Source organism: Lagopus leucura, unplaced genomic scaffold (genome assembly GCF_019238085.1).
Source record: "Lagopus leucura isolate 7727_CA_CO unplaced genomic scaffold, USGS_WTPT01 Super-Scaffold_100027, whole genome shotgun sequence".
In the NCBI taxonomy this organism is placed as follows: domain Eukaryota; kingdom Metazoa; phylum Chordata; class Aves; order Galliformes; family Phasianidae; genus Lagopus; species Lagopus leucura.
In genome coordinates this window covers 5,802,452-5,820,975 of record NW_024962278.1, presented here as the reverse complement: position 1 = coordinate 5,820,975, position 18,524 = coordinate 5,802,452, and the positions used below count along the sequence as shown (strand labels likewise).

The 18,524-nt window shown below is 38.4% G+C and overlaps 1 protein-coding gene across 2 annotated transcripts in view; it reads left to right on the top strand.

The window, feature by feature from the left end:
• FABP6 (fatty acid binding protein 6) overlaps positions 1-16,757 on the top strand; it is a 38,726-nt gene extending 21,969 nt beyond the window's left edge. The window contains exons 3-6 of one of the 2 annotated variants that reach the window (XM_042880759.1): positions 11,952-12,053; positions 12,906-13,081; positions 15,618-15,707; positions 16,623-16,757. In XM_042880759.1, coding sequence (XP_042736693.1) covers positions 11,987-12,053; positions 12,906-13,081; positions 15,618-15,707; positions 16,623-16,676 — 387 coding nt within the window. In that variant the 5' untranslated portion in view covers positions 11,952-11,986 and the 3' untranslated portion in view covers positions 16,677-16,757. Of the gene's footprint in view, positions 1-11,948; positions 12,054-12,905; positions 13,082-15,617; positions 15,708-16,622 lie in introns of both variants that reach the window. The other variant, XM_042880758.1, reaches the window with a different exon arrangement.
• Positions 16,758-18,524: the final 1,767 nt, after the last annotated feature.

Sequence of the window (18,524 nt, the reverse complement as noted above, 5' to 3'; positions counted from 1 at the left end):
CAATGTGAATTTTAGAGCCACTTCAGCATGCTCACTGAGGAGTCCCAGGCATTACCTTGGGTGCCAGAATTGTGCATTCTTGGGGGATCCAACTGCTTTGTAAGCTTAATGCAAATGTTGTCAGTGTGGTTTCTGTCTGAGGAACCAAGGTGTTTGCAGAGATGACTTTCTCCAATCACTGTGTCTAGATTTTTAAGCACCCTAAGGACAGTAACTGATCTGTATGTGGTACCAAGCTGTGCCATTCAGAAATGCAAATTTAGGTTAAAAACAAAGTTTAAAAAATAAGCAATTTTTTTTTTTTTTTTTTTGTATTCCCTACTGATCTCTCATGGTGTAGGAAGAAAATGGATATAAACTGTTGTATGGCATTATGAGATGAAGTTTGGATTTTCAAGTATATTCCAGATTTTCCTCTTGATCCCCAAAGGAAACAGTAGAAAAATAGTACTTACTCCAGGATTTAAGATAAAAATCACAGTTGTTGAAAACATGGTCTCATTTTCCTAGCTTTATATCAGCATTGTTTAACTAATACCAGCATACTATTGCTGCCCAATTCCACAGAAAATAGATCCAAGATAAACCCACTGGAAGAGGAACACTGCAGTCTAGATCTAACATAAGCAGCTAATAGAAAGAGCAGATGCAAAGAATGGCATTTTTTGGAGAAGGTGAGGTAATGGCATGCCATGTATGTGTTTTCCCTGCTTTGAAAGCATATTTTTCTTGTGCTAAATGTGTATCTAAACAAATATAAATAATTTCAAACTTTAGGTAAAATTCTCAGCAAGATATTACAGTGTTTCAGACAGATCAAAGCAAAGCCAAAGCCCAAAAAAGTACTTACAGTACTTATATATGGCTTTTGTTGTACTTCCAGAAGAGAAATGTGTCCTTCTCTGAACTGTTCTTGCACCATTAACCTGCATAAGTACTTTTAGTGCAGCACATCGTAAATGCTGTGCTAGTGTAAGAAAATTACACTTGAATATTGGTTTTCCTTGTCTTTGAGATTCTTCATTTTAAGCCAAAATCCCTTTTTTTTGCCAGGTCTTTAGGGGCAGCAAATAACTTATTGCCATCACCAGGTAGCTGTCTGCTCCATCTAACTCTTAAGGTGAGCTGCAGGAGCTGGGAACTGAGGAGAAGCTTGAGAAGTGAAGGAAATGGGAGGGATGAAGAGGGATGATTTTAAAATACAAGGAATATCAACTGCAAAACAGATCTGCCTTTATATCTAACTTTAATGTTGACTTTAACAGAGATTCAGAAGCTTCAGCTGAAGGAATCATTTGGAGCAGCAGAATGGAGCTGCTTCTGGGCTTGTGTGCACAGTGAAAGCAGCAGGCTGTGCAAGTGCAATAGGTGGAGGTTAATACATTCCAGGAAAATCAGTGGAGATAAAGGGCAATGTGCTGGAGAAATGGTTATACCCAAAAGGTGGAGGGATGTCTAGTGTTGTGACAGACAGCAGAGGATCAGAATTTCTGCCTATCAATCCCATCTCTTATGATCTGGGGCAAACAACATAATCTGTGTTTAAAATGCAACACTATTGCTTTAAAAACGAAGGGCTGGGGATCAGCAGTCTGGAATGCAGGATGCATAATAAAGTATGCTGTGTTTATTCCATGCATGCTGAACTCTGGGTAACCCTTGCAGCATGGAAGTTCCCCTGACAGGCCAATTGGGGAATTTGGCCTTTCTTTAGCTCAGCTGCTTTGTGTTTGCTTCAGTAACTATTGATGATCCAGATACAGAGATGTTGAAGTTACAGAAGTAAAGACATATGAAAATAAGGAAGATGTGAAACTAAGTATCATAAGGACATGGAGGGGGAAGGGGGGGGAAAAGGAGTTCGGTTTTTTTGTTGCTGTTGTTTTTGCGTATTTTCCATGGCAGAAATATGAAAATGTGTTGGTATGTTCCAATGCATACAAAGTAGAAGGATACTTCTTTACATTTTACTGGAATATCCAGAATGTTTCCATTTGAGACCTATGAAATGAATGCATATTTTTAAATGTGGCATTGTCTCGCTGGAGCTTCAATTTAGCCTCTTGCTCAGCACCCCATTGGTAGCCTGCGTTTTCCATGACAGATATCATGGAATAAACTCTGCAGTGTATAAAAGAAAAAGCTCTGGGTGTCCCAAGCTAGGAGGAAAAGATGAAGGGAAAGGAGTAGGACTGTTATTACCGTGCAATTATTAAAATGGCAGTTGTATATAAATCACTGGTGGATTTGAAATCAAACACTCACCCATTTTAAAAATGCTTTTGTTTTAAAGCAAAGCAAAATAAATGCTGTTTGGAATTAAAAAAAAAATCCAGTTTTATGTAGGTTTTTCTGTGTATGATTTGTATAAGCTTGCATGTAATGTAACTGAGCATCTCCGCTTTGTGACAAGGATTTTCTAAGGGTGCAGCTTTAGCTAAGTGCTCTGTAACACTGCATTGGTTGTGGGTGTGGGAGCAATTTAGTCTACTCCGTGTTATGTCAGACTCTTTCATGTCTCTCTGGATTGCTGTCCCTCTTTCAACGTGGTGATCCTTTACTATAGGAGAAAGAGAAGGAAAAGACAGAAGCTCCTAATGTCTTTGTTCTTCCTTGAAACACCACTTAAAATTAATAACTCTTTCTCTAAACAGTAGAAATCTGAAACAGATACATACATAAAAGTCAGATGTGCTTGTGCTTTAAAGTGTGGTCTCTTTTAAAACATTGCCTTACTGAGGAGAATTTATCTTCTGTATTAAGTAAATGTGACGTGAAGTGGAGCTAATGGAGATGGAGTTCTGTGAAATGCTGAATGTATCTCCAGTTCCTGTGAGATCCTTAATTAACACAAGGAAATACTTCATATTGCAAGACTGACTGGTAGTATTCTTGTATTAATCAGATGATGGTCTTCTAACAATAAGCAATATTTCCTTTCTTACTAACCATAGGTTGCATAGTAGTAGCCTATGGTTAATAAGCCAATAATGTGAGTGAAATTGAAAAAGGCCAAATAATTTATTGTAATTTTCACTTTTTAAGAACTCTGAGCTCTCTATGCTCATTTTACTAATTTATAGGCTTAAAAAATCCATCCCCTGTACAGCAGGTAGCACTTAAACTGATTTATTATAACATTTGTGAAGAAACAGAGAAGCTTTTAGCAGAATTCCTACAGAAATAACAAGTTAAATCATGGTCTTACATATCGGTTATTATTGACTTCAGTAAACCTGAAGCCAAGCTCTGAGCTGCATTTCTCCACAAAAACCCAAACCAGCGTTACATGGAAAAAAGTCATCAGCTGCTGTATCTCCGAGGTGGCACATGCTGCTTGCTGGTGTGCAGCTGTAGGAAACTACAGGACAGAAGGAAAAGAAGCAAATCTGTTCAGTGCATACGGAAATGCAGGAGGTCTAAGACCAATATCAGAAATTTGCCCAGCTCTCATAAGAGGCGTGCTGCCAGCAGTCTCTGCTGAACTTGTCTGTACTGCAGAAGCAGGGAGCGTCTGTGCAACATCCAAGTCCTGGTTTCTTCCCATGTTTATCCCATTGCCTTCTAAGGCTCATTTGTATAAATTTCTGATGTGATTGAATGAGTTTTGTAGGTAAATGATAAGAATGAAAACAGAATTCTAGGATGCGATTGCTGCCTTCAAAACACATTGTGGCTAAGGGAGAATTTAAATGTGGTAGTGGTGGTGGTATGTGTCAGTGACAGCTTATTGCAGAAACATGCATTCAGTGGCCCTCCCTGCCAGCAGGTACTGCTAATGTTAACTGCAAGCTCAGGGCACATTCATTTCATATTGAGTTTGAGCCCTTTTTCCCTTTCAGGTGGTGAATGAGGATTGCTTAGAAGGCCCCAGTCACGCGACAGGTCTCCAAATGAGACTGTTACCTTGAAAATAAGCTCCCACTTGAAGCTATATTGTCCTGATGAGTCACTGAGTAATATCACATAGATACTATCAAGTAATAAAATCTTTATAACGCATCTGTAGATAAAGGGGACGTGGCTATTATTTTTTGGTCAAAAAAATCAGAAGGGGTAATTGCAGTGATTCCTGTCTTTAGAGAGGTCAGACAGGAATTTTTTAAACCATAGCTGCATTCTGTTAGGGACTTCTGGTTTGTATATATATGTGGAACAAATATATAGAGGTAGCATCCTTAAGTCAGTTGGCTTTCACCAGAAGACTGTAGATAAGGCTGAATTCATAGAATTGTAGAATCCTTTGAGTTGGAAGGGACCCTTAAAGGTCATCTCTCCTGCAGTGACACATACAGCTCAATCAGGTAGCTCAGAGACCATCCCAGCCTGACCTCAATTTTCATCTTCTGTTTACCAACTTACTAAAAATTCTTTTCACTGGGCTAAAATTCCTGGGGTTCAAAATGTTTCATAGTGACTTTCAGTCCAAAGATGGTAATTTGGAGGGATCTTAACAGGTCTGTGTGAGCCAAACTGATAGCCAAAATTATTTTTTTATTGTGCGCTTTCAGATTGCTGTCTCAAAAGTGGCATAACAAAGGCCTTTGAGTCTTCCATGGTGGTCCAAGATAGTTTCCTAGTTCTGCTCTCAGCTCCCATTACCCATTGTTTTGGGGGTGATTGATAAAATCAGCCTAAGAGAACTAATTAAAGGGAAGAGTCCTGAAGAGAGGAAGGAACAATTCAGAAGGTGTTGCCAGTATCAGTCATACTCTATAAACTAAAATATTTTGGTAGGTACCATAAAGACCTTTTATTATAAGGTGGGTAGTGTACCAGTGAAACTTGTTGAGCTGGAAAATGTTCTGGATCCTAATCACCTCTGTTCCCAAAAGGTTATCTGAAATCAGGGGAAGTGGAGGGGAATACTGAGATGATAAGAGTAAGAAGACTTCAGAAGTGTCAAACAGTTTGGTGTGGCTCAACCTGATTGCTATAGTTTAACAGAAAAAGTGCTCTCTAAAGCACTTTGGAGGTAAACTTAGAAAAGGAAGTGGTACTTAAGAGAAAGGGTAATGCTGGCACAAATATAAGCATGTTTAGAACAAATGTGAATTGATTTAAACTAGAAATTAAAAGAAAAATGTTACATACCAAACAGTAAACTGCCCGCTTAATTAGCAAAGACAAACACTTCTTAGAATGCTGTAAATTCTTAGAGGCTGACATAATTACAGGTATCCCTCCCAGTTCTTTGTTCAGATGCTTCTGATTTAATTTACGTATGTGCTGGATTCTGAACAGCCAATGTGAAATACTAATTGCAGAGAATCTGGGCCTCAAGCTCACAGAAAAAAAATTGTAGAAATTGAGCTGAACTGGGCACATATCAATTGCTCAAATAGCATGAACACAATTCGGATTTTGTCCTGTACAGCCTTGCTTATAATCATCAGTTTTGTCTTCTTTTTTCTTTTAATATGGATGATAAAGCATAACTCAGATCATGATTGCAGTGAGCATTTCTCAGGGGCAAAATCACCTTGTGTAGATATTCCCTTAGCTGCATGTGCCCTCCTCCATGCCAGAACTTCCACTATGCCAATACAGCTATCTATGTGGCCATCAGAGCACTGATCCATCTCTAAAGAACCTTCGTATTTATCTTTGTATTTTAATTCAAACTAAGCCCTTTCTCTGGTTGCTATGTTACTGCATAAACTGTTGTGTCAGCACAAAGCAAGAGGTAGCTCAAGAACAGCCCTGATTTAAGCACTGCTGTCATGTCCTCAGGATGCTCTCAGTCACTGTGTGGTTTGCAGTCACCTCTGGACCACCAAAAGGGCCAAATGTTGGTGATAACAGTGCCATTAGTCTTTCTCTCCTCTCTTGTACCTCCTGTTGTACTGGCAGAGTACGACCATACACTGGGCCAGTTCAGAGAATGAAATCAGCTGAAAACTAGTGAAACCACCTGAAAACTACTCTTTCCACCCCCCCTCTTCCCCCCATAGGTTTAGTTTTCTGTCTTTCTAGTTGCCCAAACCAGAGCTCAGTCTCGTTAAGAAGCTCAGCAATGCCAGCCGGGATCAGCAGAACCAATCACTTTTTACGGAAGTTCTGCCAGCTTGAGCCAGTTAATCCATCGTTTTCTCTCTGGAAGGTACATTTCTGGAAATCAAAGCAGACTAAAGGTTTTCCTGATATAATGCTTTGACTGAAAAAAAAAAAAATAAAAAAAAAATGCAGGCTTCTTTTCAGGGACTCCCCACAATAGTTGATTTCTGAAGGGTCTGAGCCTTCATCCCCTGCAAATATTCCCATCTCTCAGCTTCTGGTAGGATCTTTTATTGTTTTCTTTAGGCAGATTCAGACCTTCAGAATCTCACATCTAGAGCAAGGGCAGAATCTCCACTAAGTCACCTGTAGCTGTCTTGTAGAGCTGGCCAGGGGATTGCTGTGAAATGGTTGGACTTCGTACAAGCTCTTCAATACTTCAACCACATCTTGTTGGTAATTACTTTCCTACACCGAGTACCGTGCTAAATGGATACTTAATAAGACAAAATTATAATACAGCTCTCATGGAATTACACATTACATTAACACCAAATGTGTTCATTCTGAGTTCATTATGAATGATTACTCTGAATACCAAAGGAATTAATAATAATCATTAGCCATTTGCAGTGGAGGGCTGTTGAATTGCTGTTGAATACAGCTGTATTAAGAATTTACAGGTTTTCCTGATCAAGTTTCATTCTGAAAGAATCATTAAGGGTAAGTTTCTTTTCATTGGAGAGCTCTTGCTTTTATTCTGAGTCTGTACTCCTTGTTCAACTGCATTCCAGTTTTAAAAGCACTTCAAAGGCAGTCACTCAACCTTGTTCATTCACTAATGGAATTACTTTCCTTATCTCCGTTTTGTCTTTGAGCGTACATCAGTTGGCTTTATACAACACTTCTGAAAGGTTAATAAACTTTAAAGCATGTTGGGAGACATTCAAGGGCAGAGTAACTCCAACATGACAAAAAGAACATAAAGGCGTTATATTTATGACTGTGTGGCAAGTAAATTCTGAAAGTGAAGATATCCTTGGCCTTTGATTTTGTTCCTGAGTTGTCCCTCCTGTTCCCACTAGCATTTGAAAACTCAGCTGTTTTGCATATCAGAGGTAACTGACTTGAGACACAGAGGGAATGAACTGCTTGCTTTAGATGAGCTTTTCCTTTGGATATCGGCTTTCATGAGAGTTTTACTTCTCTTGAAAACTTACTCATGCTAAACATCTACAGCAGCCACATTTTCAACTCGTGTGATCCTAATAAACTAACATCCTAATAAACTAACATGCAGCCTTTCTGTGTAACTTCTCATTGTAATTAACAGTTTGATTCTTTCCCAAAGCCCTGGCCGTTCAAATCTGAGGTTTGCTGTGTGCTGATGTTGGATCAGTGATTCAGAAAAGTTTCTAAGATAGATGAGCTTGATTGCGAATGCAAGTCTTGTGGTTTTTTGTTTTGTTTTGGTTTTCTACTTTGTCAGACAAACTCAATGTAAAAAGCCTGTGTATACCACTTCCTTGCCTTCTGTCTGCTCTGTTTAAGCACACACACCCTTGTTTATGTTTCTGTGACAGTTGTATCTACTCAGATTTCATAGATGGCAATCTGTCACAAATAACATTTGCACATAAAGTTAGATTCATTAGATTGTTCTGAAGTTATAGCTTCACTTTAGACAATTCTGACTGAATTTAGGGGAGCCAGCATTTATTCTGTGACCCTTTTCTGGTTCAGGCAGAATTTTTTTCTGTTTGTTTTAAGCAGTCAGAGAATGAGGAGACTGGGGTCAGCTGTGGCACCAGGCTGGTTACAAACCCTGGTGCGCTGTAACCGAAGACAGGGCCCTACGTGGATGAGGCAGGGCTCCTCCCTTGGCAGACAGGCCTTGGGAGCTGGCCACCAGATGGCACGATCTTCTATAGAATAATTTTGTGACCTCCATAAAGAACAGCTGTTTATCCCTCCATTGAAAATGGTAGTGCCAGGTACAATGAAGTTCATAAAGTTTTAAGAGTTGTTTTCAGCTTTTTACACCTGAAGCTTTTTATTGTTTTGTTTTTCGCCATTATAACTCCTGTATCGTGCCTTCCCTTTTCATCTTTGAATGTGAACAGGAAAACACCCTTTCTTTTTCCATTGATCTCAGATATTGTTGTTCATTCAGTTGCATTTCAAATCAATTTTGTTAAGTAGAAGCATAGCATACACAAGGATGTTTGCATCAGTAGTAGATGGAATGGACTAAGTACATAATGAAGTGTTCATGTACTATGAAAAAGACATAGATGATTTTCTTTTCATTTATTTTTTTTTTTAACTGGGTCATTCTGCACCATTTTGCTCAGTGCCCAGCCCACCAAAGATGAAGCACTGCTGTAGAGGTGTGCAGAAGTGACACTGAAAGCTCAGCTCTGAAGAGGCAAGAAAACCATGAATACTGTAAATATACTGTAAGGTCATTAAATGAATACAGTTTTTAACTGACACTGAAGAGAGAGGAACTTGATTGACTAACCTTAGCAGTTGTTAAAGTGACCACAACCAATTAAAGTCAGAGGGCCTCCATCCCTTTATTTTTGGAATAAACATTATCCAGATTCACTGTCTGAAAGTCTATGTAATGATATTCTGAATTTTCCAGTACTCTCCTGAATTTCGTTAGTTTTTACAACAAAAAGATATCAATTAAAGGGAGAGTTTATTTCAGAATAAGTGAACAGAAAATGGATGAAAATTCACTATGCACATTAAAAGTTCATCTGCAGAGACAGGTACAGAAATTTGCTCAAAACTTGTTCTAAACTGTTCTGATTCCAAACACCCGGACAGAGTAAGCACAGCTACTAACACCACGTACTTTTATTTTTATTTAGATGCGGAGATTTGTAACATATGCTGCAGCTTGCAGGTGTGGTGTAGTGTACAACTCTTTGGAGGTGAATAAACTGAATAAACTTAGAGTGACCCACCCTGTCAAGTAGCTGCTCACCTGTAATTCACTGTACTACATGCTGGCTCTATTCCTCCCCCATTCCCAATGCAGGCAAGCTCTGTTTCAGAGTTGTGTAGCTGTCAGCATTTTTATATCACATCACAAGATAGTCATCAGTGTAATTTAATCTTTATAAAGAGGGAGAATGTAAAAGCTCAAGTGCTGTTCCTATAATCTAGTTATCTTTCTCCTGTTTGACAGAGTTGTACCATTTTCTTTATCCAGTTTGATCTATCCTTCAAGGTCCATGTGGCATTACAGCACCAATGGTATTGGCCCATAATAAGTTGAATGTAAACAGGCGGGTTTATGGCTTGGGTTCATTTACCTTTTTCACAGTTACATATGTCTCTCCAAAGCATTGAGAGCCTGGTACAAGACGGAGGCCTTCATTTCTGAGCTAACCTGAGGGCAGTGTCTATCAGTGATTCCCGGTCCCAGAAAGCACAGTTGGTGCTGGACATTGGTCACCTTTTAGTATACAGAGCATGTAGAGCCATGAGCAGAGTGTGTCATGAACCAGACGCTTACACAGCCAGCCATGCAAGGCAGCAAGAAACGCTTGTTCACAGCCTGTCAGTGGCACAACTGTAGAACTTCCTGGGTGACTGTGTGAAAGTAATTGGTTGTCCAGAGCTCTCCTTGTCTGCTTCTAGTGACTTATTATAAGAATGTTTAATTTAAGTGCCATTTCTTGGACATGGGGTTTATGCACGGACTTAGAATTTCTTGCTGTGTCATCCATTGCATACATTAAATGCTCTGACAGGTCACTTCTTTTTTTTTTGTGTTTCAGCCTGCTCAAGTATGTAGTAGAGTTGGTGATACCTTCCCATAAATGATATTTTGGAATCTGTGATGGAGTGAATAGTAATTTTACTTGTTTTTTTTTTTTTTTTTTTTTTTTTATTTTTTTCCTTTGTTTTGCCTCTATTAATGGCACAGAGTTTACACTGTTGAGCTTAACCAGTGCCTACTAAGCTTTACCATGGCAATAAGAACAGAGGATTTTGTGTGCAACCACTTCATTGTTTTCTGTGCTGATGCCATGCTACTTCATCTACTGAAAGCCTAGGAATCTGGACCTAGTTGTTAAAGGAAATTTCTTTCTCAGTTATCTGCTCCTGAACAAGCTTGAGATTGAGGTGAAGGAGTTGTAATTAAAAGAAAATGTGTCAAATGTAGTTTCAGAACAGACAGAATCCTTTGGCAGACACTTGAAAATCAGCACGAAGGTAACACTCTTTGCACAGCAAGTTTCTGCTTATTTCCTGAACCTTTTGAATTTGTAACTGATACACACACACACACACACACACATATAAACAAGAAAAAGGTTAAGTTCTTTCCTCCTACAGCCCTGTGTTTTGAATTCAGATCGCAGAACAGGGAGAACATTCACTGAGGAAAGGTATATGGCTCCCTTCTATTTCAAGTGGGGAGACATCCTTTTAATTGCAAGCAGACAGCAGATGGTATGGCTTTTGTGGTGTCACGAACTCCAGCACAATACAGTGAGCCGCTGCACAGCGTGGTACGATTTAAAGCTGAGTGAACGTGGGGGGAGTGACGGGTTAGGGGTGGGAAGGCAATAATTCTGAGGACATTTGTTCTGTTTTTATTTTACAAATTGACCATGATTTTTTTATGTTTCCCTTTTGTTCACTTTCTGCATCTGTTCTAGAAAACTGATTTCCCACGAAGAGCGCATGCCAAAACAAATAGTTTTGAAAGGATTATTGTCAACTTCAAAAAACACACCTCTGTACTAAAGTTTATAAGTTACTCTCTCAGACCTCAGAAGAGGAAGTAGGTGGGGGAGAAAAACAGAAATATAAGTTTGCAAGCAATAAACACAAGGCAAGATCTCTTCTAGTCCACAGTCATAAGATTCTTTTCAATTAGAAGTGCCCTTTGCACCTGATTCAGCCTTTTAACCCACTGGCCAATGTATTGTTCTGGTATCCTCTCACTTAGCCTCTGTAAGGAAAAGGTTCAGAACTGCAAAGATTTTCCCAAGACAGGAGATGTTTTTCTATTCAAACCTCAGGTACCTTGTGTCTTCCAATGCTATCACACTGTTAGCACATAAATCCTTGGAAGGTTTTTGTTCAGACTGTTGGTCTGTGTATTGGCCTGTGGAGCAATGCCAATGCACAGCAGCTGGGATTTCCTACCCTGCTCCTGTATGCATTCTAAATTACCCAATAAACTCTGACTTTGAGCATCTTACAGAAATCAGAACTCTAATTCTGCATTTCCCAAGTAAGTATATGTTTCTAAAACATTTGTGCTTTGTGCAAACATTGTCTAAGCAATATCAAGCACTATTTGTTTTCTGATGTTAAAAAAGATACAGGAACATGGTGCCATCTATCAACACATCCAATGTACTTTATATCCAAGTAATGTAATATATTTCACAATTCTTTTTTTCCATGAGGGGATAAGGAAGGATGTGGAACTGGAGTAATTTACACAGAATTGTGTCTGAGCAGAATTACTTAGGAATCTGTGCAGCTTGCTTCCTACGTTCATGTGTTAACTAATACAAGATATGCTTCCAAATACAGCAGGGTTGTGATCTAAGGACACTGCTTTGAAGGTATTTTCTCTCTGTTTATCATAACTTATTTTACCATTATTTCACTGTCCCTGCAAAATCAATCGGATATTTAAAGTAAATATGCATCACTTTCTTTAAATATGCACAAAACCTGAAATCCATCTTTTGCCCTTGATTTCTGCTGATCTCCAGATCAATTCAGGATCTTTTATTGAATTATGATCTTCATTTTCATATAGGTCAATAGCATCCGTGTTAATGACTCACTTAGATCATAAAAGTACATTTCCAAGGGGCGTGACTACAGGTGGGCTGAACAGCTTGTCTGGCTTATAAAAACAGGTCCTCAGGCCAGCTGCACTTACCCATTCTTCTTTGTTCCAGCAGCTATTCTGCTCTAGCAGCCACATCTGCAGGGCAACATGGCATTCACAGGCAAATACGAATTCGAAAGTGATGAGAACTATGATGACTTTGTGAAGAAGATTGGTAAGTATGTCTTGGGGTGAGCCTTAAAGGTTTTAAATTAGCTAGAAACACTTGTTTAAATAAAGCAATTTATTGAAAATGTGTTGAGATCAACAGGAGATAGAACTGGTTGGAGTGCTCCACACTTCAGCAAGGAGAATCAGTTCTCATTCTTATTAAGAACAAGAAGCACTGTTATCTGCAGGAAATAGTCCTGTTGTACAGAAGTTGTTACTCCTTTTCAGTGGCAGCGGAATGAAGGGCAAAGATATTTGCAGTATAATGACAATTAGAACAATTTTTTTCTGTCCTGGGTATTCATTAGTGAAAGTGTAAATTTTAAGTATGAAAAATACTTGTCAGTCTTACACTGGACCAGGTTTCTTTGAAGCATTTCAGAAAAACTGTGTAAGCCTGTGTCTGAGATCACTCCTGGGAAATCCCTTAGGAACACTATGATCTGTGTGCATAAATTCAGTTCTTGTATTCCTTTGTTTAAAAAGCAAATGCAAATAGTAAGTCGGTATGCACAGCTGTGTGGCAGAGGCAGAAATTCATTCACATGAAATTCCATGTATCTGCATGTGTAGCCTAAGTAGAGAGATGCAGACATTTATATATTCCTTCTACCTGCACCTTTATTATATATCATTCCTAAGGGAAAAGAAATCAAGACCAAAACCTATAATTTTAGCAAATGCATTGACTGCCTTGTATTTTTCTTTGTATCACTAATTTAAATAAAGAAACAAAAACATAAATCAGATACTCAGACATCAATGTCTGAGAACAAACATCCCAGTAGCGTGCTTTACTTCATACGCAGCTGATGAGACATTTGATTTGATAAACTGTATTTTTCTATTTATTAAGGTCTCCCCGCTGACAAGATCGAACTGGGAAGGAATTGCAAAATAGTCACCGAGGTGGTGCAGAATGGAAATGATTTCACCTGGTCTCAGCATTTCCCAGGAGGACACACCACAACTAATTCATTCACTATAGACAAGGAAGCAGACATGGAGACAATGGGTGGTAGAAAGTTCAAGGTATATTAACTTAGCCCTTGAGTTCTGTGCAGTCTCGGTTGTTGTTTTTCAATATAGAGTGAAAATCAAATATGACTCGGGTACATCTCCCTTAACCTGTTAATTCATCTATCATAGCCTGGACATCATATGTATTTTTTCCCTGTTTCTTGTTGTCCTAGCAAAATATCTAAATCTAGAACTGCATTTTGATGAGGGCTAGAGTTCAAAACTATTAACTAGTAAAGAATGATGAAAAAGTGAAGAGCATCTACTCTTGTCGTGGCTCAAGCAATCTTAGTGCCCATTAAAACTGTAATGAGCTGGCTCCCAGCTGTCCTTGTTGTCCAGCACCATACAAAGGAAGCACACCCTGACAGCAGTGCTGTGGTCCTTAGCCTGACTGTAGTGTTCAGTCTTTGAAGCTGCCTTAAACTATGTAAGGACTATGTAAAGTGAATGTAAATAAATCTCTGTGTACCATCCTTGATATTGGAAGTACAGATCCACTTGCAAGTGGAGCAGTCTCTAGAGATAAGGTTGTACAACCTGATCTGCACCTGACCTGGACAAAATTTTGATATCTACATAAAATGGTTGCTTTAATACCTTATTCATTTCTCACCTATTTTAACGGATAGTTTCAGATGACTAAATTCAGCATTAAACCTACAACAGATTAATAGATAAATGCTTTATATTGAAGAGACAGGAAAATGATCAGTTGCATTGGGCAGCTCTGACAAAATAACAGCAATAACATTGCATGATTTCTGGAACGCTTTTTCAGTCATACCATTCTAATTATACGGGGGAGAAAAAGAACATTTGTCTTTGGTTGTGAGAAACCTTTTTGAAGCCTAACATATGGAACAAAATGTAGTTCTACTTAGTCTACTTTACAGTTTTGAAGTATTACAAATACTGCCTTTCTTTTGGCCTTAGGATCTTCAGCAGTCCAAGTCCTGCTAAGTATCTAAAGCCAGAGGCAGTATAAAAGACTCTCAGCAGTGAAACCCCTGTCTTTTAGCAGTCACTAAACAATACCTAAATTAGTAAGACTGTTTCCTTGTATCTAGTTAAAAAAAAAAAAACAAAAACAGCCCATTTTTCATTTTGCAGTTTTTTTTACCTTCTAGGTATGATTAACTCATCCGTCTATTACTACTGCATAGTAGGTTGACTTCCTATGTAAACAAGACTCATTTTGTCATCCAGTTGTGTAGCTAGTTCTACAGAGCTGGTTTTGGCAGTCAGCTGAACTGCTGCGGAACTTGTGATCTTAGATTAGTGTCCTACATAATTCTTCCATGCAGAAATAGCTGTGAGAATGATAGTCCACTTGGAAGAGACTTTCAAAGATCATCTACTCCAATGGCCTGACCAGGGCTAACCAAAAGTCAATGCATGTTGTTGAGGGCACTGTCCAAATGCCTCTCGAGTAGAGAGCCATGAGACATCAACCACCTCTCTGGGAAACCTGTGTCAATGTTCGACTGCTCACACCACAGAAATTTTTCCTGATGTTCTGTCTGAACCTCTGGCTGATGCAGCCATGTGCTGTTCCCTGTTTTCTTTAATTGGTTACCAGGGAGAAGAGACTGGAACCTCTCTCCATTTCCTCTTCTCAGGAATTTACAGAACACAAAGCAGCTGGCACAGATCATAGTATGAAGGTGTGACTGCAGACTGTACAGTCAGCTCATCCATACTTGATCTCGGTGAACTCTAGCACAGTTGAAGTTATGAAACTTAGGATCTAGAGTGAAGAATTGATATCACTAGCTCACAGTCACTTTTCTGCTGTTTGCAGCCAGCTGTTTACTATCTGAGAACAGTACTTTAAAAGTAACTCCTACAATTACGCTTTTTAGTTCACTGTTGTTACAGTCAGAAAGGTTAACATGGTGGAAGGATGATACAGGAGTCCAGAAGCAAAGGGACTATAGAAAATGGAATGGTTTTACAAAGAAAAAGCGCTCACCTGTCTCTGAAGATCTTGGCTTGCAGGAAAGACTCCACAAGGGAGGGATCTCCAATCAGATATCCTTCCCCAGCAGCAGTCAGCCCTCTTTTAAAAAGAGGTCTAAGAGAGATGCAGCCAGGCTGCAGCCCTTCCAGTCACACAGCTGAATTGCCTTCACCTGTGCTCCCAGGGCTGACCTGGTTCTTTCCCTGGGTGCTCAATCAGTGGTTCAGCCTGTGACTCAACAGTTACCATACAACTGTCAAAACAAAAGAACCACACAAAGTGTTGATGACTGAGAATATAGTCTGTAGTAAGACCATTTTTAGAGCTATGGATGAATAATGTCCATGCCTTATTTGTAAGTATGAAACTTAGAGGTATTGTTAGTTGAACATTTTTCTATTTAAATTGTGAATATTTACATTTAGGAACTAAAGCACAAAGTTTTAGTCTTATTGAAGAATCTGTGAATGTAATAGACGAATTTTTCTTCTTTTAAAGGAAAAACTTCAAACATGATGTATGTAGCATAACTGATAATAGAAATGCCAGTAAGCTCAGAGACCATTAAACCTCTGTCTGTTACAGGCAACTGTTAAAATGGAAGGTGGAAAAATAGTAGCTGAATTTCCCAACTATCGTCATACTGTAGAGATTTCTGGAGGAAAGCTTGTAGAGGTGAGTTCTCAAGTGTCCAGACTATTTTGGTTAGGACTGCAAGTCTTATTATTTAAGTTTTGAGTTCAGAAAAATACATCCAAATAAGCAATGCAAAACTGTGCATTACCTTTCTCCTTTCTAGATAATCTCTTAAAATTCTAATCCAAAATTCATGGAATAAACTTTTAGTTACATATTTTGTGTCTTGTATCATATACACAGACACACATTTTCATAACTGTAGTAGACTGGAGTGTTCAGCTTGAGGTATTCCTGAGTTGCTGTTTTTTTATTGACTATATTCACAGTCAATAAGCATACGCTTAAAGAATAGAAAATAATACGTAAAGTTTTTCACCTGCTACTTGAACTATATTTGTTTGTACAAAATGTCATTAACTTTATTTTTTAAAATGTCAATATGTTATAACTCCTCACAGCATTTCTGTTGGACCCTAGTCTGTTTTTCAGTCTTACTCCTAGAACAAAAATGTTGGAAGATCTTACATTATGAATAGTGTCCTATTTTATCATTGAAGTCACATGGCAGCGGTAGATCTTGATTTGACTCTCAAAGGGCTTCTTGATTTGTGGCTTCTCTCTGTGTCAGCTACATATGTCTGCATATCTTAACTTTGAGTAATAGTAACTTACAGTAAAAAACAAAGTGATGTTGTTACTCAGTGATTGCTTTTGGAGAACAACTGTCTAAAATCCTGATACCAACTTGGTGTTGGTGATAGCCAAGTCTACCACTGCAATAACTCAGAGCAGTCTAAACTATTTAGCTTATTGTTTATGTATGTTCTACTAAAGGGTAAATCTGCTTCTGTAAGTGGCAGGTTCCATGTGTAAGCTAATAGGTCTTTCTGTTTGTGACACTGAAGCTTAAGAACCCTGTTCAACCAAGTTTTGGTGTGTTCTTTATTCCAGATCTCCACTTGTGCTGGAGTAGTCTACAAGAGAACCAGCAAAAAGATTGCTTAAAAAAAAAAAAAAAAAGTCAGTCTTCTGGTACACTCAGAAATAAGCAGCAATACAAATAAAAATAATTCTGATCTATTGTGATCTAGTTTGCTCTTCCTTTCTCTTTGCTTCACAAATGAATATGAGTGTTATTCCACTGATGCTTATTAACTTCCTAAAGAAACACAAACTGGCATTTATTTATACTGAAGCAACACCACTATTTCAGGATATAATAATAAATACTTGGCATATTCAAATGTTGTTCACCACATACTTAATGGAAGCTCCATCCAGCTTCTGTCTAGACATCAGAGCGTAAGACCTGAGGAACATCTATTGCTTTTTCACTGATTAGAAGGCAGAAATTGAGAAGCTTTAAAAATTAGACCCACTTTCACACTTCTCTCATGGTTACTTTGTTCTCATCAACATCTCTTGTTGATCCAAATTCTTCAGGGATAGTTGCAGGAAAATTTGGAATCTTACTTCTTCACCACAATCCAGTTTACAAAGAACACATGAAAATCTGTTCTCTTAAACACAGAAGGAATTTGATAAAACAGTTTTTGAATGCGCTGTTCCAAGTAATTTCTGGCCAACATCTGGTCCACAAAGATTTCTCTTTTCAGACTTCCACTCTGAAGTCATTTTTTCCAGCTGTCATTTCTTCTGGATCCATCCAGCTGCTTGCTCTCACCCTTTGTTAATTAATAACAAGACAGGGCTTGTGTACACAGAAGTTCATTTCCTAATTTCTCTCTTGTTCATGACTGACAATCCTAATCATTTCAGGTATCTTGCAGTCAAAAAGTGTTCTTAATTGCTTTTATATTTTTCATCTTAATTGAGACTACTAATGTTTCCTATCTGCATTAGTTTACTCAAAATAGGCTTCACACAGCTTATGACCAGGTGTTGCTCAGTTAATTACTTGTTTTGCATTGAAGGCAACTCATAATGCTGAACCCCTAATTAGAAAAACATCTGTCAACTCCAAAACCTCTCAATCTTAAAGGAGTCTTTTGGTACATGCAGCAAACAAATCTACTGCATTAACAAATCATTTCTTTCCAATTCAGCCTCTTCAGTCGTATGGAAGAGGTATCACTCATTTCTTCTTCCCTCAACAAGAACACTCCATTTAGATTTCACACCCTTCCTACCTCGCTGCAGTATGGATGGGGCAGAAAGCAATACTAAGCATAAATCAAGCAAATAAAAGCAAAAAACAGAGAGCTGCAAAGTTGACCCATAAAAGCAGGTCCTCTGGAGCACACAGGCATTTGGCACTTGCATAGATAGCTGCCCAAAAGCCTTGTGCTGTCGACCCTGCTGGATGGTCCTTTGATAGACAGTGAATAAGTGATTTCAATTCTTATCATCCATTGATGTTAATTTTGCTTTTAAAAGGAAATAATAGAGCCATCAGAATTGGACAGTAAAGCTCTTATTTTGAACTTCATAACATTTGTGCGGGAAGAGCAAGCAACCCCTCTCACAGTCATACAGAATGACTGGAAATATCATTATTAGAAACTTCCACTGAAATATGAACATAAAAATTGCAATACTTCAGATTGATCAAGCAGACAAACAGTTTTGTTAAGCAGAACTGCCTGCAACAGAGATAATGGAAAGCTTACTAAGATTCTTATATTCACCAGTAAATCAGCATCATTTTTATCAGAGTAACTGGGTTCCTGTGAAGGTTGGAGTGGGCTAGGATGGAGGAGGTAAAACAGTTATTTTGATAACTTAATGATTGAAAGTCCTTGGATTCGTAAGAAAAAAAAAAAGTGAAATGGCATCTGTATACCAAATTAACATCACATTTTAACTGATAAGTAATAATGAATTGGCAGTCAT